The following is a 24,008-nucleotide window of genomic DNA, read 5'->3' as shown; positions in this document are numbered from 1 at the left end:
TCATTATATATTACAATGTAATAATAATAAAAATAAAGTGCACAATACATGTAATGTGTTTGAATCACCTCAAAACCATCCCCCACCTGGTCCATGGAAAGACTGTCTTCCATGAAACCAGTTCCTGATGCCAGAAAGGTTGGGGACCTCTGGTTTAGGGAATAATGACAAGAAAAAAAGTCTGTACCTACTCAGTAGAGACGCAATTCTTTTGTCAAATATTTTTGATCTGCAGTTTGTTGAATCCACAGATGCTGAAACCATGGATACAGAACCCATGGATAGGGACAGCTACTGTACAATACTTTTTGTCTTTAGCCTTACACTACACAGCCAAAATACTGCTTCCAAAGTTACTTGGGTTAGTTCTTTCCTTTTCTGCTCCTTCCACTGTGGTTATATTATTTATTTATAATACAGTTAGGTTCATTCGTTACTCTTTGTAGTCCATTTTTGGTTACCCCCACATTCTGGTTGATTTTATTGATTGATTGATTGATTGATTGACTGAGATGGAGTATCACTCTGTCCCAAGTTGGAGTGCAATGGCGCCATCTAGGCTCACTACAACCTCCAACTCCCGGGTTCAAGCAATTCTCCTGCCTCAGCCTCCTGAGTAGCTGAGATTACAGGCACAGGCCACCATGCCTGGCTCATTTTTTATATTTTTAGTAGAGATGGGGTTTCACCATGTTGGCCAGGCTGGTCTCAAACTCCTGACCTCAGGTGATCCGCCCACCTCGGCCTCCCAAAGTGCTGGGATTACAGGAGTGAGCCACTGCGCCCAGCCTGGTTGATTTTAATTATTTATTTTTTGGATAGATGAAACATTAATATGGTCCTGAAAGAGCTATTCAAAAACATAAAAAGTGTCACTCCCACATAATTCTTTCCACTTCATTCCCATGTACCTCTCCACACCCTATCCCATGTAACCAAGCTCATTAGTTTCCAGTTTATATGGAAAATAACAGATACATGTGTGTTATTTCCCTTTTTTTCAAGAAAAACATTATAGTATTGAGAATAATTTGTACTTTCCTTTCTAACTTCGCTTCATTTGATTCACTTGATTTAATTCTGAAAATCACTCCAAAGTGGTTTATAGAAATCTGCCCCATTTGTTTTTTCTTTGTTTGGTTTTTGGAGACAGGGTCTTGCTCTGTTGCCCAGGCTAGAGTTCAGTGGCACGATCACAGCTCACTGCAGCCTCGACCTCTCAAGTTCAATCCATCCTCTAGCCCCATCCTCCCGAACAGCTAAGACCATAGGCACACGCCACCACACCTGGTAATTTTCAGGTTTTTTTTTTTTTTTTTTTTTTGAGACAGTTTCACACTGTCACCCAGGCTGGAGTGTAGTGGTGCAATCTCAGCTCAGCTCACTGCAACCACCGCCTCCTGGGTTCAAGCGATTCTCCTGCCTCAGCCTCCCAAGTAGCTGGATTACAGGCATGCACCACCACACCCGGCTAATTTTTGTAGTTTTAGTAGAAATGCGGTTTCACTATGTTGGTCAGGCTGGTCTCGAACTCCTGACCTCATGATCTGCCTGACTTGGTCTCCCAAAGTGCTGGGATTACAGGCGTGAACCACTGCGCCTGGCCAAGTTTTGGATTTTTTTTGTAGAGACAGGGTCTCACTTTGTTGCTCAGGCTAGAACTTCTGGCCTCACCATCCTCCCACCTTGGCCTCCCAAAGTCTGGGATTACAGGTGAATCACTGCTTATAAACCATTGCCTTAGTGTTTTCCTGACTGTTCCTGTGTGTTTATTTCACTATGAACTTTAGTGTCAATTTGTCTAACTTCCTAAAAAAGCTTCTTGGAATTTTTACTCGGATTGTATTAAACTTATACATTAATTTAGAGAGAATTGACATATTTATGATGTTGAGTCATCCTATTCAAGAACATTGTATTAGTCTGTGTTCACGCTGCTGATAAAGACATACCCAAGACTGGGAAAGAAAAGAGATTTTAAGATGGGCATAGTGGCTAATGCCTATAATCCCTGCACTTTAGGAGGCTGAGGCGGGCAGATCACTTGAGGTCAGGAGTTCAAGACAAGCCTGCCCATCATGGTGAAACCCCATCTGTACTAAAAGTACAAACATCAGCCAGGCGTGGTGGTGTGCACTTGTAATCCCATCTTCTCAGGAGTCTGAGGCAGGAGAATCGCTCGAACCCAGGAGGTAGAAATCGCAGTGAGCCAAGATCGTGCTACTGTACTCCAGCCTGGGTGACCAGAGTGAGACTCCATCTAAAAAAAAAGTTTTAATGGACTTACAGTTCCACATGGCTAAGGAAGCCTCACAATCATGGCAAAAGGCAAGGAGGAGCAAGTCACATCTTACATGGATGGCAGCAGGCAAAAAGAGAGACAGAGTTTGTGCAGGGAAACTCCGCCTCATAAGCCATCACATCTTGTGAGGCTTATTCACTATCATGAGAACAGCACAGGAAAGATCTGCCTCCATGATTCAATTACCTCCCATTGGGTCCCACAACACGTGGGAATTCAAGAAGAGATCTGGGTGGGGACATAGCCAAACTATATCATTTTGGGGCCCCTGGCCACTCTCAAATCTCATGGATATTCATAAATAATAAGTCTTTTTTTTTTTTTGTACCATCTCTATAATGTTTAGATATAAATATTACATTTCATAAAAACTTTTAGGAAATTCTCCTTCATTTTCTTTTTTTGTTTTTTAATTTTTGTAGGTATACTTTTTGTCTTTAGCCTTACAGTACATAGCCAAAATACTGCTTCCAAAGTTACTTGGGTTAGTTCTTTCCTTTTCTGCTCCTTCCACTGTGGTTATATTATTTATTTATATACTTTTTGTCTTTAGCCTTACACTACACAGCCAAAATACTGCTTCCAAAGTTACTTGGGTTAGTTCTTTCCTTTTCTGCTCCTTCCACTGTGGTTATATTATTTATTTATAATACAGTTAGGTTCATTCGTTACTCTTTGTAGTCCATTTTTGGTTACCCCCACATATGTAGGTGTACATATTTATGGGTTTTCCTTCATTTTCAATGCTCTGAAATAACTTACACAACATTGTGTCAATCTGATATTTGAAGGTTTAGTAGAATTACCCATGAGATAATCTGGGCCTGTACTTTTTTGAGGAGTAATTCCTTAACAGGGTTCTCTAATTCTTCTATAGAAATTGGTCTGTTGAAACTTCCATTTTCTATCAATTTTGGTAATCAGTAGTTACCTATGAAATTATCCATTTCATCAAAGTTTTTGAATGCATTTGCACAGAGGACTGCAAAGTCTATTGTAATTACTTTTTCTGTTTCAGTGGCTATTTTCCTATTGTCATTTCCTACTTTGTGTATTTGTATTTTCTCCCTTTTTTTTCTTATTTATGTTAGCTAGTGGTTTGTCTATTTTGGTAATTTATTTTAAAAAACCTTAAAAGCAAAATGGTTTGAAGAATTACTGCTATTCCACAAAAGGGTGACTACAGTCGGCAATAATGTTGTACATTTTAAAGTAACTAAAACTATAATTAGGTTATTTGTAACACAAAGAAAGGATAAATGTTTGTGGTGATGGATACTCCATTTACGCTGACATGATTATTATACATCATAAGCATATATCACAGTACCTCATGTACCCCATAAATATATACAACTACTGGCTGGGCACAGTGGCTCATGCCTATGATTCCAGCACTTTGGGAGGCTGAGGTGGGTCGATAAGCTGAGGTCAGGAGTTCAAGACCAGCCTGGCCAACATGGTGAAACCCTGTCTCTACTAAAAATACAAAAATTAGCTGGGCATGGTAGCACATGCCTGTAATCCCAGCTACTCGGGAGGCTGAGGCAGGAGAATTGCTTGAATCCAAGGCAGAGGTTGCAGTGAGCCAAGATCATGTCATTGCACTCCAGCCTGGGCGACAAGAGTGAAACTCTGTCCCCCCCAACAAAAAGAAAAAACATATATATATACACACCTACTTTGTACCCACAAAAATTAAAAAAAAACGAAATATTGCTATTCAGTCTAAGTTTCTTTAAAACTGTAATACCTAGAACCAAACACAATACTCTAGGTATAAAACCAGATACTCAGCTTCTTCATTCAAGATACTTCATATTCTTTTCTTTCTTTTTCTTTTTTTTTTTGTCACATTGTTGACTCACACTAAACTGTCAACCAAAACCTCTAAATAATTTTTAACACATTTTGCTGTTAAACCATATCCTTTTCATCTTTGAGCTTGTAAAATTGGTTTTCTTGATCCACATTTGCCTCTAATAAATTTCACCTTGTTAGATTGTGTCTCAAGAGATCCTGTCATTCCATGCATTCATTTATTCAAGTCAACATATTCTTGAGTCCCTACTATCTGCCAGGCATTGTGCCAAGGTCACCACTTACAGGCACATAAATAACGGATACAAAGTGATTGCTGCTACAAGGGAGAAATGTGAAAAAAACAAAACAAAACAAAAAAGCTATTTATGCAGAGAAGGAACAACAGGATGGAAAGCTGGGGGAATCAGGAAAAGGTCAACAGGAAAGGAGACATTTGGCTGGTTCTTTACAGATGTCTGCCAATTGCAGAGGGGACAAGGGCAGAGGTGATGGAAGGGGGAAGCGTCAAAAGACATACAGTATCTTAGAGGAACAGCCAGTTGAGGGGGTAGCGTGTGGGCAGAGCTGTCATTGGCAGGTGATAATGTTGGAGAAACAGGTCACCAGTGCGACCACCAGCACTCAGACTAAGCATAATGACCTTCACCAGGCAAGTGTGAAGTTGTGAAACAGGAGAGTGAAATTGTGTGACTGGCATCTTGGAATAGAAAGAACAGCATGCAGACTGAAGAAGCCAACGAGGAGCCCAGGCAGTAATTCAAGCAAGAGAAGATAAGCACCTAAACTGAAGCAGCACCAGTGAGCAAAGGACAAACTCCAGAAACAAGTCAGAGATGACTGATAGGATGTAGGCAGCGACAAAAAGAGAGGGTCCAAAAAGTCAGGCCTGAATGACTGGCTGCCTGGTGATACTTTAACCGGGATGGAGAAGACATGAAGAACAAGCACTGGGGAAAAGTCAATGGCTCAGTTTTGAGAGTCTGAGCTATTTGTAGAACACCAGAGAATAGATGTTCCACAGCCAGTTGGCAAAACACAGGTCTAGAGCCCAAGAGCTGGGGGCGGGGTGGGAGATCCATGTTTGAGAGTATCTAGGTATAAGCTTGCCAATGGGATAACTGCCATCTACCGAGCACTTACTACATGCCAGGTATTGTGCTAAGCACTTTGTTACATCCGTTATACATATATTCTCCCTTCACATTGACCCTGCAAGGGAATATTTTTCCCAATTTACAGATGTGGAAACCAAGGTTCAGAGGAATATGCCCACAGTCTCAGGGCTGCTCAGTGACAGAACAAGGGTTTGAATTCAGTGATGACACTAACTCCTGGGCTCTACAGCATCCCAAAAGGTAAGGTGAGCTCTAAGAGTTATTTGGCAGAGAAGGAAATGGGAGAGATCATGATGCATCAAGGTTTCAGAGAAGAGGAAGAGGGCTGCGTCCTCTGATCAGGAGCAAAGCAAAACTTGAATTTGCTGAATACTAAGACAAATCCATGGGAATGAAGTATGTGTAGGCATTGTATTAAGTGTTACAAAATAATCTAGAGATGATTTAAAAGATATGGGAGGACGTATGTAGGTTAAAAGCAAACATATGCTGCGTCCTCTGATCAGGAGTGTAGGGAAGTGTGGGGGTGGGAAGAGGGAAGCTGAAGGAGTTAAATGCAGCTGCCCCACAAGTCATTCCTTCCTATGAAGTAGGCCAGTTTATCTGCTGAGGGTGAAAGGGACAGGGAGAATGAAGGAGGCCTCAGGAAAGGGTCAGAGACTTGCGGCAGACCCTGTGAGAAGCTGCAAACACCACCAACTGCTAAAGATTCCTGGCAGCACCAAGCACTCAGCTAGGACTAGATATCATCATTTCGTAATTGAATCAATCAGCAAGGTTGTGTAATTTGCTCTAGACCTGCTCAGCAGGCCTGGGCCATGAGCAGGGGAAACCAAGGATGGGCCAATCTAGGACTAAAAATAATCAGAGGAGAGGCAGTGACCACCAGGGCAAAGGAAGTGAGCGTGGTGTTCAAAGTGCTTGAAGTGACTGACGGTAAAGTCTGGGCCAGGGAGAAGAAATTAAGAGACAGTGGATAAGCCTTAAGAAGGTAGAGGACAGGATGGAAAGGAGAACTTGATGGAATGAAAAAATAAGTTTAATGGAATGTAGGACTGTGAAAACTGGGGTTTTGAGCAGAGTATAGTTTCAGAGTTCAAGATTTCAGGGGTGGGGAAATTCTGCAGAGTAAGTTCCAAGTGTGGCCTCAGCATGTGGCCTTGTCGAAGTGGCACAGAGGGGGACAATCATTACAGTGGGGACAGTCCAGGAACTGGGGGGCTAGACTATGGATCCTGAAGTCCTGTCTAGAGAGTGTTAGACACTAAGGTGCTGTGGCTATTTGGCATTCTGTCCAGATCCACGTTACTTTATTCTTTTTTCTTTTTTTAAATTTTTATTTTTTGTAGAGATGGAGTCTTGCTATCGCCCAGGCTAGTCTCGAACTCCTGGCCTCAAGCCATCCTCCTGTCTTGGCCTCCAAAAACACTGAAATTATAGGTGTAAGCCAACACACCTGGCCTTCATGTAACTTTAAAAACTAGTATGTCTTCAATTAAATCATTGATGAAAAAATTTTAGTTGAAGATAAGCCTTTGGCATGTTATCACTGTGTCTGCATGCTGACACGATCTGTTCAATGGCATCTAACAGTGATCAGAGCTTCACAAGTGAACAGGGCTAGTCTTATCCACAGGGGAAGGGTTATACCACCCTTCTTGAGGCTGCTGCCTCTCCCTTTATGTCTAATTTAGGGAGTCAAGCACTAAACTGAGTGTCTGTCTCTCTTTGACCTGAAGATATCTGTACTTCTCATCCAAGGGGCAGGCAAGACCCTGTTCTTCCTATAAATGCCCACTGCCAGCTCTGTCCTTAAGTCAGTTTCTTCAGAGCCGGCCATGCCATCCACTTCTCCCACAAAGCAGTTTGTCTTCAAAGAGGCCTGTGGGGCAAGCCTGGGCCCTGAGTGGCTCTGCTGCTTGATTTGAACAACATATTAGGGCTTCTCTTTCTGTAGCAGGTAAAATACCATATGCCTTTCACAGGAGGCTGTTACTCTCTGAAAGGTAGACTAGTAGTTTCATTTCTTCATATATTTTTTTGCCTCATTATTTTTCTAAATTATAACTTGTGTAAGAGGCAGATATGTAAAATAGGGAAAAGTAGTGCTTCTGTGATTAGGCCAGGGTGGGGAGTTCAAAATCCAGCTCACTTTTCCTGTGTTTCTCCACCCTCAAGCCCCCACCCCTACTCTCCAGCCATCTAAAGTAATTTAAGGGCTTCACAAAGCAGCTGAAAACAAGAACCAAAACAGATATAAATACCAAAAGAAAAATAAAACTGCATTTTGTTTCCTTCTATCATTTTACAAGTCTATTATTCAGTGAGAAAAGTATACAACAGGCTCAGCAAAATGAAAATATCTGCAATATTGAAAAATAGATCTTGCTTATTCTGGAGACAGTGTCCATAGGCACTCAGAATGGTCCAGCAGTTGACACACCATTGCAGGCTTTTCTACAATACAGCCTCTAACAAAATTAGGCCGTCCCAAATCCCTGTTCATAGAACTGTTTACCTTCATACCAAGAAGGTTGGGAAAACACCAAAATCTGCATGTGGTGTATGCCCAGGCAGACTTCAATGAGTTCCTGCTGTCTATGATACCTAAAGTTCTTAAGAGGTTCTCCAAAATAAACAAAGAAAAAAAAAACATGTTGGCTAGGTGCAGTGGCCCATGCCTGTAATTTTAGCACTTTGGGAGGCTGAGGTGGGCAGATCACTTGAGGCCAGGAGTTAGAGACTAGCTTGGCCAGCATGGCAAAACCCCATATCTACTAAAAACACACACAAAAAACTGACCAGGTGCAGTGGCTTACACCTGTAATCTCAGCACTTTGGGAGGCTAAGGTGGGCAGGTAGCTTGAGGTCAGGAGTTCGAGACCAGCCTGACCAACATGGCGAAGCCCCATCTCTAATAAAAATGCAAAAATTAGCCGGGCTTGGTGGCAGGCACCTGTAATCCCAGCTACTTGGGAGGCTAAGGCAGGAGAATCGCTTGAACCCAGGAGGCAGAGGTTGCAGTGAGCCAAGATCATGCCACTGCACTTCAGCCTGAGCGACAGAACAAGACTCTGTCTAAAAAAAAAAAAAGAAATTAACCGGGCTGTAATTCCAGCTACTTGGGAGGCTGAGGCACAAGAATCCTTTGACCCCAGGACACAGAGGTTGCAGTGAGCTGAGATCATGCCACTGCACTCCAGCCTGGGCAACAGAGCATGACTCTGTCTCAAAAAAAAAAAAAACATGTCAGCAAGGCCTGTAGTTGTTCTACGTGTACTAAATGTGTCTGTGACAGAACCGAGCATGCCTTCCTTATTGAGGAAAAGAAAAAGTATTGGACACACCAGCACAAAGTCAGAAAACTAAACAAATAAATGAAGCTCTTTTGCATAACAATAATTTTTTTAAAAGGAAAAAGAACTATATCTTGATTATGACCCTGGATCTTGGTCAAGAGAGGCAAAGTAGGAATGATCAGATTCCAACTAAGCTTACAGTGATATTATAGCTAACAGCTCCTGGGGTAGCTGCCCAGCCCACAATGATCCCCTCTTCTTTAAGAACCCTCCTCTGCACATGTAGTGGTGGGTCCTATGACCAGGTTGGCATTGTATCACCCCCTCCACTGGCCACAATTGATTGGTCTGGCAAAGTCCATTGGTGAAACCCAGCCAATCCCTGGAACTTTTTGAACTGGCATTTAGGAATACAATCAGTCGTCCTCCTCCTCCCTCATCTCTCTCAAAGTTGTAAGATATAAAACTTAGACGTTGCCACAGGCCACGCTGCTCACCTGAGAAGGAAAAACCAGCTCTAGTAAATGGGAATAAAGCCAGCATAGAAAGAAGCAGATACGAGGCAGAGAACAGAGGAAGAGATCCTGCCAGTGTCAGAGTTCTTGATTTCATTGTTTCTGTTGCATCCCTGCCCTTTCCATGGTTTAGTTTTCTACCTTTCCTTGGATTCCATGCGAGTCAATAACATCCACTTCCTATCCCTGCTACTTCAAGTTGGGTTTTTGGCACTTGTAACCAAACTAATTAAAAAAAAAAAAAGACCAAGACGGTTGGTACATACTACGTGTATGACTGTGTTGAACTAATGTCAGTCTGGAGTTTCATGATTAACTTGTTCTAAGGAAGCCAAAAGGATGCCAGTGTAATAGACGTCTAGAACAACTGGAGGTTTTCACGGTAATCACCCTCTGAGTCAGGCCTCAGAAGAAGTCAGTCAGTAGACACAACAAGAGTTAAAACTGTCTGAGAAGGATTTTGGCTTGATGAGACTGGCCCTCTAAAGCTGTGAGGGCAGTGATAGTACCAAGAAGTAGCCAGCGGAAGGAGGCTTTAGCAATCCCATAATCTCCATCAGCTTCCTCCAAGACACTCCAAATAACCCTACGATTTCAGGTAAAAGTCTTCTAGTGTAGACAGTTCTATCCAAAATCTTCATTTGTGCAGGAAATCTTGACCTTGAAAGCTTTCTTGCCACCAAATGTAACTTTCTTCCTGTTTTTCTTTGGGACCTGCCCTTCCTTCCAAATAAGTTTGTAAACCGAACCTCAGTTCTCTCTCTCCTCCAAGACTCAAGCTCACAGAATTCCTGCCGGGGACTTATTTGTTCGAGTTGCAAAAGCACCAACGGGGCTTCACCAGAGAAGTGTGTGGTGTCTACTATTCTTAGAGTAGAAACAGCCAAGGAGGCGGCTCTATGTTTTCCTGCTGGCAACAAGAAAAGCAAACAAGAAAAGCACAGAGCTTTTGTGGTATGCTAGAGAGACAGTTCAGGAGGAGACATGAACGGCTCAGGAAGGAAATTAGTTTTACAGTGAAACCAGATACCTGTTTAGAACTCTGAGACCCCCCAGCAGCAGGAGATGAGGAGATGAGGGTGGGGAAGTTGCTGAGAAACTAAGAGGAAAGCTGAAGATTTAGAAACCTTATGTTATTATTGGCCTAAATTCTGCCAGTAAACACCCTATTGTATTTCTTTTCTATTAACTCTTTCAGCCCTTTACTGAACCTGGAAAAGCTATTTGTTCATTGAATCTGATGGCTAATTGGGTACATATAAAGTTCACAAGTAAAAATATCCTTAAATTTCTTCTTCCTTGTATGGACAGGTTCTTTGTACAGTAGTCCCCCTTACCCATAGTTTTTCTTTCCACAGTTTCAATCACCCATGGTCAACCACCGTCTTAATATATTAAATAGAAAATTCCAGAAATAGGCCAGGCGCAGTGGCTCATGCCTGTAATCTCAGCACTTTGGGAGGCTGAGGTGGGCAGATCACGAAGTCAGAAGATCGAGACCATCCTGGATAACACAGTGAAACCCCGTCTCTACTAAAAATACAAAAAAATTAGCCGGGCATGGTGGCACGTACCTATAGTCCCAGCTACTTGGAAGGCTGAGGCAGGAGAATTGCTTGAACCTGGGAGGTGGAGAGTGCAGTAAGCCAAGACTGTGCCACTGCACTCCAGCCTGGCGGACATAGCAAGACTCCATCTCAAAAAAAAAAAGAGAGAGAGAAAGAAAATTCCAGAAATAATTCCTAAGCTTTAAATCCTAGCTGGGTGCAGTGGCTCATGCCTGTAATCCCAGCATTTTGGGAGGCTGAGGCAGGCGGATCACCTGAGGTCAGGAGCTCAAGACCAGTCTGGCCAACATGGTGAAACCCCGTCTCTACTAAAACTACAAAAATTAGCCGGGCATGGTAGCATACACCTGTAGTCCCAGCTACTGGGGAGACTGAGGCAGGAGAATCACTTGAACCCAAGAGGCAGGAGGCAGAGGTTGCAGTGAGCTGAGATCACATCACTGCACTCCAGCCTGGGTGACAGAGTGAGACACTGTCTCAAAAAATAAATTAATTAATTAAAATCAAAATAAAAAAAAAAAAACAAATTGTCCAACACTCTGAGTAGTGTGATGAAATCTTGTGCCATTCCACTCTGTTTCACCCAAGACGTGACTCATCCCTTTGTCCAGCATATCCAAGCTGTCCATGCTACCTGTCATCTTATTGAAACGACTGCCAAGGTATCACAGTGCTTGTGTTCAAGTAGCCCTTGTTTTACTCTATAATGGCCTCAAAGTATAAGAATAGTGATGCTAGAAATTCAGATATGCCAAAAGATGCTGTAAAGTGCTTCCTTTAAGTGAAAAGGTGAAAGTTCTTGACTTAATAAGGAAAGAAAATAAAATCATATGCTGAGGTTGCTAAGATTTATGATAAGAATGAATCTTTCATCCATGAAATTTTGAAGATGGAAAAAGGAATGCATGCTAGTTTTTCTGCCATACCTCAGACTGCAAGTTTCAGCCACAGTGTGTGATAAGTGCTTAATTAAGATGGAAAATACATTAAATTTGTGGGTAGAAGATAGGAACAGAAACAGGCTCCGACTGATGGCAGTCAGGTTCAGTACCATCCATGGTTTCAGGCATCCACTGGGGGTCTTGAGATGGATCTCCCTTGGATAAGGGAAGATTAATGTATTAGTATTCAGCCCAGTGGTCAAAAGATAATATATCAGAAAGTAAAGAGCTAAAGATTTTCTGAAAGATATCATCTCCTAAACTTATTTTTAAATTTCTGTCAGTTATGAGTCCCCAAACACTCTCTGCTCCTTCACAAGTACATGTTACAAGGTAAGTGCCCAATAAATGCATGTGAATGAATGGATGAATGAAGTGTCACTGTATGGTCTAGGGGTGTCCCTCATCCTAGAAATAGAAAATAAGAGCCCAGCCTCAGGGCCTGTGGAGTTGGTTCTCTATTCCCTTACCACATCCAGCTACTAAAGGTTATATTCATGACCACTTTAATGGAGCTTGGTTTGGGAGATAACAAACAACATGCTTTCAGGAAAGTGTCGGTTTTAGCCTTTGGTCCCTACAGCCTAGACAAAACGCCAATCATGGCAGATGAAGCCTTTCTAGTGTTCCCTAGACCCTCTGAACCGCCTGGGGGAGCGGCACCTGGCTAACAGTGCCCTATCACTGCTCCACATGCCTGGCCAAGCCATCATTCACCACGAGGAACATAAAGCTGCCTGAGAGCTTGCTGCCAGGGTGCATCTGTTTAGCTGGCATTGCCTCCTGTGGGAATGAAGCCAATGAGCCTGGGTGGGGAGAGGAGAAACCAGGCAGGATAGAAAAAAGAAGGATGGGGAATCTGGTGCTGAGTTGCTCTGTAGACTTAACAAGCCTTTAATTTCTACAGCAAAGCACAGAGGAGTTCACTGTGAAAATGTCTGGAAGCCTCTAATTGGCCCAGTGTTGCCACCGCTACTCCATGGAGGGCACAAGGCCCCTAGGAGCAATGTTTCACTTACCAATCTTCTTCCTCACTCACTCTATGTCCCCCATGGAGATGAGACCAGACCAAAACTCTTCCTCTGTGTTTGTGTTTGTGTTTGTGTGTGTGTGTGTGTATTTTGTTTTGTTTTGAGACAGAGTCTCACCCTGTTGCCCAGGCTGGAGAACAGTAGCAGGAACGTGGCTCATTGCAGCCTCAACCTCCTGGGCTTAAGTGATCCACCCACTTCAGCCTCCCAAGTAGCTGGGATCCCAGGCATGCATGCCACCATGCCCAGCTAATTTTTTTTTAATTGTGGAGACAGGGTCTCACCATGTTACCCAGGCTGGTCTTGAACTCCTGGGCTCAAGTCATCCTCCTGCCTCAGCCTCCCAAAGTGCTGGGATTATAGGTGTGAGCCACTGTGCCTGGCCTCTTCCTATATTTCTAAGGGACTGCCAAGCAGATGAATCTTAATGTGAAATTTCAATTTCTACTTTTCTACTTGGAGGAAAACTGGTAGGGAAAGTCTGCCAGAACTTATGTTCAAAAGGTTAAGGTTCAGACAACAGATTTCCTGTCAGCCATCATTTTCATAAACCATTCCCTCAACTTTCAGCCTCCCAGGCCATTCACACCACACCTGGGCCTACGTTCACTCTTCCCCACAAGTAAGATTTCTGTATCACCTCAATTGTCCCAAGTTTGACACTCTGAACATCTACTGTGGCATGATCTCAGCTCACTGCAATCACCACCTCCCAGGTTCAAGCAATTCTCCTGCTTCAGCCTCCCAAGTAGCTGGGATTACAGGCATGAGCCACCATGCCCGGCTAATTTTTGTACTTTTAGTAGAGACAGGGTTTCACCATGTTAGCCAGGTTGGTCTCGAACTCCTGACCTCAGGTGATCCACCCGCCTTGGCCTCCCAAAGTGTTGGGATTACCGGCAGGAGCCACAGCACCCGGCCTATCTCTTCTTTTAAGAAATGGGTCTCGCTCTGTCATCTAAGTTGGAGTGCAGTCATCAGTCATGTGCGGTCACAGCACACTGCAGCCTCTAACTCCTCAGCTCCAGTGGTCCTCTTGCCTCATCCTCTCAGGTAGCTAACACTGCAGGCATGCACCACTGTGCCTGGCTACTTTATCTTCATTGGTCTGTGAGCTTCAGTAGGGCACAGACTCTATGTTATTGAACTTCTATGTATTTCTAGAGCCTGGCACAGTGAGTGGCAAACACAGTAATTCAGAGACTGTCCCGTGAATGACTGCTTGCATGCATGTACCAGACGAGCAGGGAAAAAAACTGGCCTCAATGAGCAGACGGGTTGGTAAATGTTCAGTCCTTTTCATATCAGTACACCCTATCTCTCCCTATAAACTCCTTGGAAGCAGGAACTGAGTGTTTTTCAATTCTTTTATCCATCCCCTCTCAATAAATTACTGGTTTATGAATAACTAATGAATAACTGAATAAATGAATGCTTATTAGCCAAACCATATTATAATCTCAGGTCTCTCAAAACCTCCCAACACAAGCACAAAGTTGTTTTTAAAGAAAGTTCAGCCCCCCAAAAAACACTTGCAGAAATTCATGTTGGCACGATTACAACATTCACAGGACAACACCAATACCAAGTGGCAGAGAAAACAAATAGCTTTGAGGCAGATGCAGATTGGGGAAACTGTGATCTATAGGAAGCCTGGCCAAGCCATAGGAAATGGGGGATGACAGCCAGGGTGGCAGTAGCCAAAACTTGTGGATAATTCGCCGTCCAAATTAACCATGCCATTCAAAGGCATTGCATTGAAAGCACTGACAAGGATCAAATCTGTGAGTTATTTGCCAGACATGTTGAGGCCAGGGCTCTGTGTAGGAAATGCAGTAAGAGAAAATTCTGTCATGCATGGCTATACATAGTGGCAAAGGATTGAGAACAGAAGCCAACAGTGGGTAGAGGGAAGCCAGGATTCAGAGGGCAGGGTTTCTCTCTGCTGCAGGGTTCCCTTATAATTAACCAATTAAGGCCAAAGCTCCATTTCCTGTGGCAGTTTTCTCTGCCATAGAGAATGAGGTCACAGCCCTAACTACACAGACCTATAAAGCATCTGGGTGATGAAGAATAGCTTTAGATATACTTGGATCGTTCCCAGGAGGTGACTGGATACATGTGTGGTATTCGTAGCCTCAGTAGGAATTCTCAGAAGAATTAAAGCGTATTCTGACACTAGCTTTAAAATCCCTGTTTACATCCTTATCTCAAGGACTCTAAAAAAATAAATTGAATATTACTGGATCTATTAAGCAACCTTAGAGGCTGGAATAGGTCAAATAGGGCCCCATGGATACTAAAATAACCAATTACACTATTATTCAGTAGCACTAAATGTAATATTGTACGTAAAATGAATTATTTAATATAGAATGTGAAATAATCATTTAAACTGTAAGAAACCATTCAAATTTAACATATTACTGTTATTGTTATTTAGATGATGTCAATTTTTCAGAGAAACCAAAAGTACTCATTGGCTATCAGAGTTCAAATCTAACAGAGAGGAACAGATGTACATTAGCTTGTGGAGGGGGTGGAGGGAAGTTTACAGGATGGGTAGAAAAATCAAATATCAGAGAAGGAAAAGAGGCACTACTGCATTATTCTAGGGACCAATTAATTAAAAAGTTATGCATCTGTGGTTTTTATGAAGATTCCATTACCACCACAAAAACATGATTCTCCCATTCCCCTTTTCCTTTAGGCCCTTATGTTTTTCAAGAATTGGAGGTCAGCGGATATTTATGGAAGCACCAAAGCATGAAACAGACGGCCAAGCCTCTTAGTTTACGTGGCTCTTTAGTCGAAAGGTTTCGAAGTGAAAATGAGCAGAAAACAAAGATTAGGACCAGCTCTGTGCTGGTTTCCTGCTCCTAAATAGACAGTGGGACCATCAAGAGCTGAGTTTTTTTGTTGTTGTTGTTTTAAGTTGGAGCAGGAGGTATAAGACAACTAAAAGAGCTTCTGCCACAATTGGTGAATGAGTCAGACTTACGCAGCTAAAGACCAGGGGCAGCCCAAAGGCAGAGAGTGAGAAAAGAGGAACCAGAATATGGGAATCACTCAGAGGTAGGCTTCCTGGCTCTTCTGTGTTTCAACTCTTAGACTACAGCTCTTTGTTAACAATCCCCCTACATGTGTTCAGACAGGAATGATGCAAAGATGAGGTGCCCTGCAGTGCAGACAGGATGCAAGCTCCGCCTCTCAGTGAAGGTTGTGATACCCCTTGGCCAAAGGAAAATTCCAACTCGGTTAGGTTGGGACAGCATTTCTGCAGTTTTCCTCTGTGTTAGGAACAAGGCTAGGGGATGGGGACCAGAACGGGGGAGTGTTCTGTGGCAGGTCAGGCTGCAGAGCTTCTTAATTAGAAACAGGAATTAAGGAAGGAGGCTGTAGTGCAGCCGCAGAAATAAAATCTTATACACGAATTCATGAGAATGGTTATTTGTGTGGAAAAGGGTGGAATGGGTGGGGGGAACCAAAGGCACTTCAGTGTTGCCTATGATGTTCATATTTAAGAGGACAATGTATTCATATATTGAGTAAAAACTGATTTTTAAAATCTTAAGTTTTAGAGAGTCACAGAGAGAAGAAAGAGATGGAAGGAAAAGGAGGGAGAGAGAAATGAAGAAAGGCACAACTAACAGCGTAGGTTTCCCTGGATGCTGCGCTGAGACAACCCGCAGGAGTAGGGCTTAGCTGCAGTGGAAGACATATGGGGCAATCTTGAGGGGGAAGCATCCCAAACCAGAATTTCCTGGGTCACAAGAAAAGCAAATGCAATAAATAGAATTGTAAGAGAAACAAGTGGAGAGGAAATGACCCCTTGTCGGCCCTAGCCCATCTTGCCTGTCAGACTGAGGCCCCAGTTCCTCTGCTCTCACATGGACGGGTGCACACGCTGGCTCCCTGGGATTGGGCCCAGGACCCAGGTCCCCTCTCGCTCAGTAGCTCCTCTCTGACAACCACGTCCTTGATTGCAGAGAAATCTACTGCCCCGGACTCAGAAAGAGATTCAGACATGAAGAGGGCACTTCACATGGACCATCTACAGTCCCCTGCCCTCTCAAACTTTCTACCAATGCAGTACCACTCCACCCTCCCTTGGCTCCGCTGGTTAGCTCCTGATATAGATGAGCACTTTTGCCAAATATCCAGGGATTCCCTGAGGATTTCCTTGGGGAGAGAAACTCTAGGGAGGATGGAGACCCCCTCTTCTGGAAGAAGGTGATTTCTGAATTTGTGGTCCTGTCCTCTTGGGCTCAGGTAAGCAAGCTATCAGGGAAGGTCATGGCCCAACTTAGCTGTGGGCAGGCAGCCCTTCTGATTTCTCCTGGTTCACCCATCTGCCCTGCAAGTACCACCTTAGCCCCCTTGGGGTTCTGCGGGCGATTTGCTCTGGGGTCCCCAGAGGATGGGGGAGGAAGAGGACCCCTTCCGGAGACTGGGCGGGAGACGCTGGGGGAGGGGAGCTGAGGAGTGGGAGGAGCAGGACAGTTACCTCATTGAAGCCCTCCTGCAGGACGTCCAGTAAGTTCCCTCGGGTCAGGCAGGCTAGCATTGTTCTTGCTGGGGGCTCCCCGGGCGGGGTCTCCAGCCCGGCAGCCGCCGCAGCCTCCTCCTCCTCCCTCTGCACACAAAGGCTCTCAGCTCAGCTCATTGGGATCCCTCCGGAGTCCCGCATGCCACTTACTGGAAACCTAGACTGGAGCCAAACTAGCGGCTTGCACTGGGCATGCTCGCACGGGGGCCTCCGCTGGAGGGGCGGTCGCGGTTCCTATGGAAACAGCTGGGCGCGCACTGGGTGAAGCGGCGCTGCCGGGCTGCCCCAAGCCCCGCTTTCCTGCGGGAAAGCCGCACCGGCAGGCGGGCTGGCGGGGGCGCGCGCTGCACGCCCGCACGCACGCGCACACACACCCCCCGGGCCGCAGCACGGGCGTGTGTGCGTGCGCTACACACACACACACACACACACACACACACACACGGATTTTAGGCAAACGTTCTGCTCTATGTGCGCGCTGCGTGCATACACACACACACACACACACACACACACACACACACACACACACACACACGTTGACAAACAGGCGGCCCGACTGGTGTATGCCAGCGCTTGCAGCCGCGCTTGCAGTCGCTTGCGCGCGAGCGCACACACACACACCCCAGGCTTGCAGGCGGGTGTGCCCACGGGGAGGGTGCGCAACACACACACACACACTGCTAACTTAAGGCCACAAACGGCCCACCAGAAGGTGGGTGGGAAAGGGAGTGAATCATAGGATTTTCCCCCAGACTAACCGAAAACAGCAACCTTTTTCCACATGGGCCCTGGACAGTGAGGTCAAGTTAAAGAAGAGGAAGCAGAAGGGAAAGAAATAAGAAAGAGAAGAAGGAGCAGAGGAAGAAAGGGGGAAAAGAGGATAGAAAGAACTTTAGTTATTGATGGTATCAGAACACATTCAATAGAACAGTGCTAAACATCACACAGGATCACAAAAGAAACATCAAGGATGACCAAGGCTTTTCAAAATTTTCCTATTTCATTCTTTATAAAATAACTGCTAAAATATACAACCCATATTTTAATGTGTTTTAAAATAAATGGGTTTTAATTAAAATAAAGACAGCAAAAATGTCCTGGTGCATTTGAAAGAGTTAGGTAAAAAGCTTCCTCAAGTGAAACAGAAAGCTATTCTAGGCTGTTTCTAGCTATTCGAGTCATAGCCTTGATTATTTATTTTTAGGAATACTAGTCATTTGCAACTCAGTGCAAACTCTTGTTTCTATAGGAAAACTCGAAGCTGAAAAAACATTCATTTTACATTCCACCTCATGATCCCAGATGGAGAGGAAGGGTTTACAGAGCATTAGGGCTCAGAGAAGGTCAGGGCCTTGTCCAAGGACGCAGCCAATCAGTGACAGGCAGCTCAAGGATCTAGGAGTCTACACTCATGATTTTCTGGGAGGCCCCGATTCCTCCTCAAACCCTGATTAGTACCTTAGCAAGAAAAGTCAGTATTGGCTCTTATTCAACCTAACAACCTCTTCAGGTCCTTAGAGAAAAAGAAAATCCTTACCAAGAGCAGCCAGGCTAGCAATATCATGTCTGAATGTCTAAAGCTGCTAAACACAAAAATGTTTCTAAAAAAGAACACATCTCCCTGACCACAACAGGCAGGGGGCAGAAGGCCCCTGTTGAGTGGCAGCTGCTGGTTGAATGTAGTGGGTTCAATTCTGGCTAATGCTGAGGAAAAGCTACACCAAATCGTTCTAAACCTGAGCAGCCCACAAGTCTGAAGACCACTGTCCTTCATAATCTAGCTGAGTTATTTAACTGCCAAGAACTCCCTTTGGCACTACCACACTTCATGGTGTAACACCCCCAGAGAGTCACTAACCCATGTCAATTCAACAAGTTCCTTTATAAAGAGAAGCATGAAATTTCCAACAGCACAGACTTGCACGCAACACATCTACATGCATAATGATGCAAAACCAAAGTACCTAATTGGTGGATCCCTGGGTAGAGGATCCTGACTGGTTGAGAGCCCCTCATGCTTTATACACAGAGCAGAAAATATTGAGACATCAGAGGGAGGTCCTGCTGACAGTTATCTATGCCAGAGGTCAGCGTTTCTCAAACAACAAGTCTTTGATCAAAGTAGGATCTGGGAGCTCAGTATTTCTGGAAAAAGACTTACGAAATCACTGAATTTTAAAGCTCCAAAACATTTTGGCCCCACTTCCTTACTTGGCCCAACTCCCTTACATCATAGAAGAAGGAACCAAGGCTAGGAGAGGTGCTCACAGTCACTCAGCAAGTCAGTATGGAAACTAAGATCTGAACCAGAGGGCTCTGAGGTCTGGCCCTGTGCTCTTTGCACTGCCCATCACAGCATGCTGGAGGAATTAAGAGAGAATTGTAGTGAATTGATTTTTAAAAATGTATTATAAGGCATATGGTCCAATATTGCACTATTCCCTAAAAGTCCATAACTATATGAACCACATATTCTAGAGCAATGGTGTTCACCAGAACTGTCTGTGAAGATGGAAATGTTCTATATCTATGCTGTACAATATAGTGGCCACACATGTGGCTATTGAGCACTTGAACTACAGCTAATGCAACTGTGGAACTAAAATTTTAATGGCGTTTAATTTTGATTTAAATAGTACAATCTCAAAATATTCATTCTATTGTCCCCCATATGACTATTAAGATGTGTTCCAAAAATCATACTATTTTATATACAGCCTGCCTCTCACATTTGGAAAAAGCACAAAAGTCCTGTCAGACAATATAATGTCCATTTTTTTTTTGCTCAGAAGAGATGTTCATGACAGTTATCTTCGTTGGCCTTACAAAGTGGCTCAGGTGAAGAACTGAGCTTTCGCTCCAAACAACACTAACATTTACTATTCCTTCCATCCTCCCGATCCCACCGTGTTATAATATCCACATAAGATATTATATTATATGGGAGATATATTATATTATATGGGAGATATATTATATTATATGGGAGAGTATGCGGGTAGCTACAAGAACTAGGAATAACTGGGACAAAGATCAGGCATCCCATAGTGTTTGTATGTGGGGAAACTGCAAGCAGTCTGGGTAGCTGGAACCGCTCCCGCTGCTGCAGTGCGGTCATTCACTCTGCCTGGAAACAGAGGCAAAGAAACCCAGCAAACTGCTTTCTGTATATCTCTGCCACGCTGCCTGATTTCTGAACTTATACCTGGCTTCCTCAGTCCTGCATTATTTTGGCAATAATGGCAGACACTTCCCCCACAAACTAAACGGTACCCAAATATCTATATATAACAGTAATAATAGCAAAATTGAGCTTTTACTATGTGCCAAACCCTGTACTCAGCACTTAGTATTAGCTCATTTGACTGTCACAATTACCATAAACGGTAGGATTTTTACACATAAAGAAAGAGAGGTTTGGAGAAGTAATTTGTCACAGACCCAATAGCTACTAAATGGTGAAGCCAAAGTCCAGGTTCTTAACCACTATGCAATACTTTCACATGAAGAATGCAACATTACATTCCATAAGAATGCAAGATTACATTAATTTTTACTTGAAGGAATGAATGAGCCAGTGGAGGAAACATTAATCACTTCTGTTAATAAATAGAGTAAGATGTTAGCCTAAGTAAGACTTTTAGCCTTAAAACAAAACCATCATTTGGTAAAAATATTGCCTGTGACTTCTCTCTGTGTAAAAATAAGAAGGGTGAAATTCAAATCTACATAAAATTTAACACTACTATTATGGACAATAATTCATGACTATAAAGAAACAGGCAGTTTGAATAAACAAATAATTACAATTGTCAATAAAAATATTTTAAATGACCCTAGGAAATAATGTCTTTTTTTTTTTTTTTTTTTTTTGAGAGAGACAAGATCGTCTCACTCTGCTGCCCAGGCTAGAATGCAATGGCACCAAAAAAAAAAAACAAAAAACAAAATTAATACAAAAAAATACAAAAATTAGCCATTCATGGTGGTATATGCCCATAATCCCAGCTACTCAGGAGGCTGAGATGGGAGGATCGCTTGAGCCCAGGAGGTTGAGGCTGCAGTGAGCCGTGACTGCACCACTCCACTTCAACCTGAGCCAAGAGTGAGACACTGCCTCAAAAAAAAAAAAAAAAAAGGTCCGGGCGTAGTGGCTCACGCCTATAATCCCAGTACTCTAGAAGACCCAAGGCGGAAGGCAGGCGGATCACCTGAGGTCAGGAGTCTGAGACTAGCCGCCTGACCAACATGGAGAAACCCCATCTCTACTAAAACTACAAAATTAGCCGAGCGTGGTGGCACATGCCTGTAATCCCAGCTACTCTGGAGGCTGAGGCAGAAGAATCGCTTGAACCTGGGAGGCAGAGGTTGTGGTGAGCCGAGATCACACCATTGCACTCCAGTCTGGGCAACAAGAGCGAAACTCCGTCTCCAAAATAAACCAAAAGAAACACTAAACGGTCTAGCATGTTCTATACTGTGTCATTTAGCACTTAATTATAGGTAATTTAGGAATGTGATTCTTTACCACTTTTACTGTATTCTCAAGCCAAATATACATAATTTTTAGTATCCTGCATTTTCCTCTCATTCATTCATACATTGTTTCATTAAACATCCATTAAATAGATTCTGAGCACCTCTTATAAGTCATTATATGCCAGGTCTCATTATTTTAGCAAAAACTTGAATAACTGACAGTTACACATAAATATACACATAACGCATGGGGCAAGAAACAAGACTGGAGGGAAGAATAGTAAAAGGAAGACTAGTAAAACTGAGAATCTGATAACTAGTATGTGAGGAAAGAGTATACATGGTGAATGTGACAGACTGAGTGGGCAGAAGGGAAAAAGACAGAATGGTAAAAGACTAGAGTAGGATGTCGCCAAAGTAATCACCAGATGCTAGTGCTTAATATAAACCACACCAAAGCAGATATGTGAAAATATTCTACATGATTTTTTTAACCTATTCCTGTGTTATGGATTTTTTTTTCTTTTTTCACATGAAGTTTTAAAATTCACATTTCAAAAGTTATCTGCCACTGGCCAGGCGTGGTGGCTCATGCTGTAATCCCAACACTTTGGGAGGCCGAGGCAGGAGGATCACTTGAGGCCAGGAGTTCAAGACCAGCCTGGCCAACATGGTGAAATCCCATCTCTACCAAAATAAAAAATGAAAAAATTAGCCAGGCGTGGTGTCCCATGCCTGTAGCCCCAGCTACTCTGCAGGCTGAGGTGGGAGAATTACTCAAACCAGGGAGGCAGAGGTTGCAGTGAGCTGAGATCATGCCACTGCACTCCAGCCTGGGCACAGAGTGAGACTCTGTCTCAAAAAAAAAAAGTTTGCCAGCTGTCCTGTGGGTATTATATTAAGACTAGCGACATCTGGTGGATATTTTGGAAGTGACACTTGAATTTCTCTATGACAGCACTGAAAATGCACCCCTATGCCTCTGGGCTAACAGTTATCAGGTGTCAGAGCTCCACATCAGTAATTAGACTAACATCAAATCATCTTTCCGCAAGATTCAAGGTCTCTTTACAACAGGTAGCCTGATTTCTACCAAGGACCTAACTCCTGATGTCCAGCTGCCTTCTGAAAGATGTATACAAAATCTGACGCCACAATTCTTTTACAAGGTAATTTATTATTTTACATGTTGACAGTCTTTGACGTCGTCTTTTCAAATTTATTTATTTATTTTATTTTATTTTATTTATTTATTTATTTATTTTTTGAGACGGAGTCTCGCTCTGTCGCCCAGGCTGGAGTGCAGTGGCCGGATCTCAGCTCACTGCAAGCTTCCGCTTCCCAGGTTTACGCCATTCTCCCGCCTCAGCCTCCGGAGTAGCTGGGACTATAGGCGCTCGCCACCTCGCCTGGCTAGTTTTTTGTATTTTTTAAGTAGAGACGGGGTTTCACTCTTAGCCAGGATGGTCTTGATCTCCTAACCTCGTGATCCGCCCGTCTCTGCCTCCCAAAGTGCTGGGATTACAGGCTTGAGCCACCGCGCCCGGCCTTATTTATTTATTTATTTGTTTGTTTATTTATTTATTTATTTTGAGATGGAGTCTCCCTCTGTCGCCCAGGCTGGAATTGGCACAATCTCAGCTCACTGCAACCTCTGCCTCCTGGGTTCAAGTGATTTTCCTGCCTCAGCCTCCTAAGCAGCTGGGATTACAGGCACCCGCCACCACGTCCAGCTAATTTTTTTTTTTTTTTAGTAAAGATGGCATTTCACCATGTTGGCCAGGCTGGTCTCAGACCTCAGGTGATCCACACCTCTCAGCCTCCCAAAGTGCTGGGATTACAGGCATGAGCCACAGCACCTGGCCTGACATAAGTCTTTAAAAAATCTTTTTTTGAGACAGTGTCTCACTCTACCGCCCAGTCTAGAGTGTAGAGGCACAATCACAGCTCACTGCAGCCTCGACCTCCCAGGCTCAAGCAATCCTCCCACCTCACTTTCAGCCTCCCAGGTAGCTGGGACTACAGGTACATGCCACCACACCCAGCAAATTTTAAAATTTTTTGTAGAAAGGGGGGTCTCGGCCAGGCATGATGGCTCATGCCTGTAATCCCAGCACTTTGGGAGGCTGAGGCGGGTGGATCATTTGAGGTCGGGAGTTCGAGACCAGCCTGATCAACACGGTGAAACCCCATCTCTACTAAAAATACAGAAATTAGCCGGGCATGGTGGTGGGCACCCGTAATCCTAGCTGCTTGGGAGGCTGAGGCAGGAGAATCACTTGAACTCGGGAGGCAGAGGTTGCAGTGAGCCAAGATGGTGCCACTAAACTCCAGCCTGGGCAACAAGAATGAAACTCCTTCTCAAAAAAAAAAAAAAAAGAA

At 43.7% G+C, this 24,008-nt stretch overlaps 1 protein-coding gene across 6 annotated transcripts in view; it reads right to left on the bottom strand.

The window, feature by feature from the left end:
• Positions 1-24,008, bottom strand: part of LOC105493620 (DIX domain containing 1) — a 101,135-nt gene that overhangs the window by 73,237 nt on the left and 3,890 nt on the right. Inside the window, exon 1 of one of the 6 annotated variants that reach the window (XM_071075949.1) lies at positions 17,103-17,353. The exons of 4 other annotated variants lie outside the window; for them this stretch is intronic. In XM_071075949.1, coding sequence (XP_070932050.1) covers positions 17,103-17,162 — 60 coding nt within the window. In that variant the 5' untranslated portion in view covers positions 17,163-17,353. Of the gene's footprint in view, positions 1-17,102; positions 17,354-24,008 lie in introns of those variants that run through there. One more of the 6 variants, XM_011761419.3, reaches the window with a different exon arrangement.

Source organism: Macaca nemestrina, chromosome 12 (assembly GCF_043159975.1).
Source record: "Macaca nemestrina isolate mMacNem1 chromosome 12, mMacNem.hap1, whole genome shotgun sequence".
NCBI classification, from domain to species: domain Eukaryota; kingdom Metazoa; phylum Chordata; class Mammalia; order Primates; family Cercopithecidae; genus Macaca; species Macaca nemestrina.
This window is presented reverse-complemented; position numbering and strand designations above follow the sequence as displayed.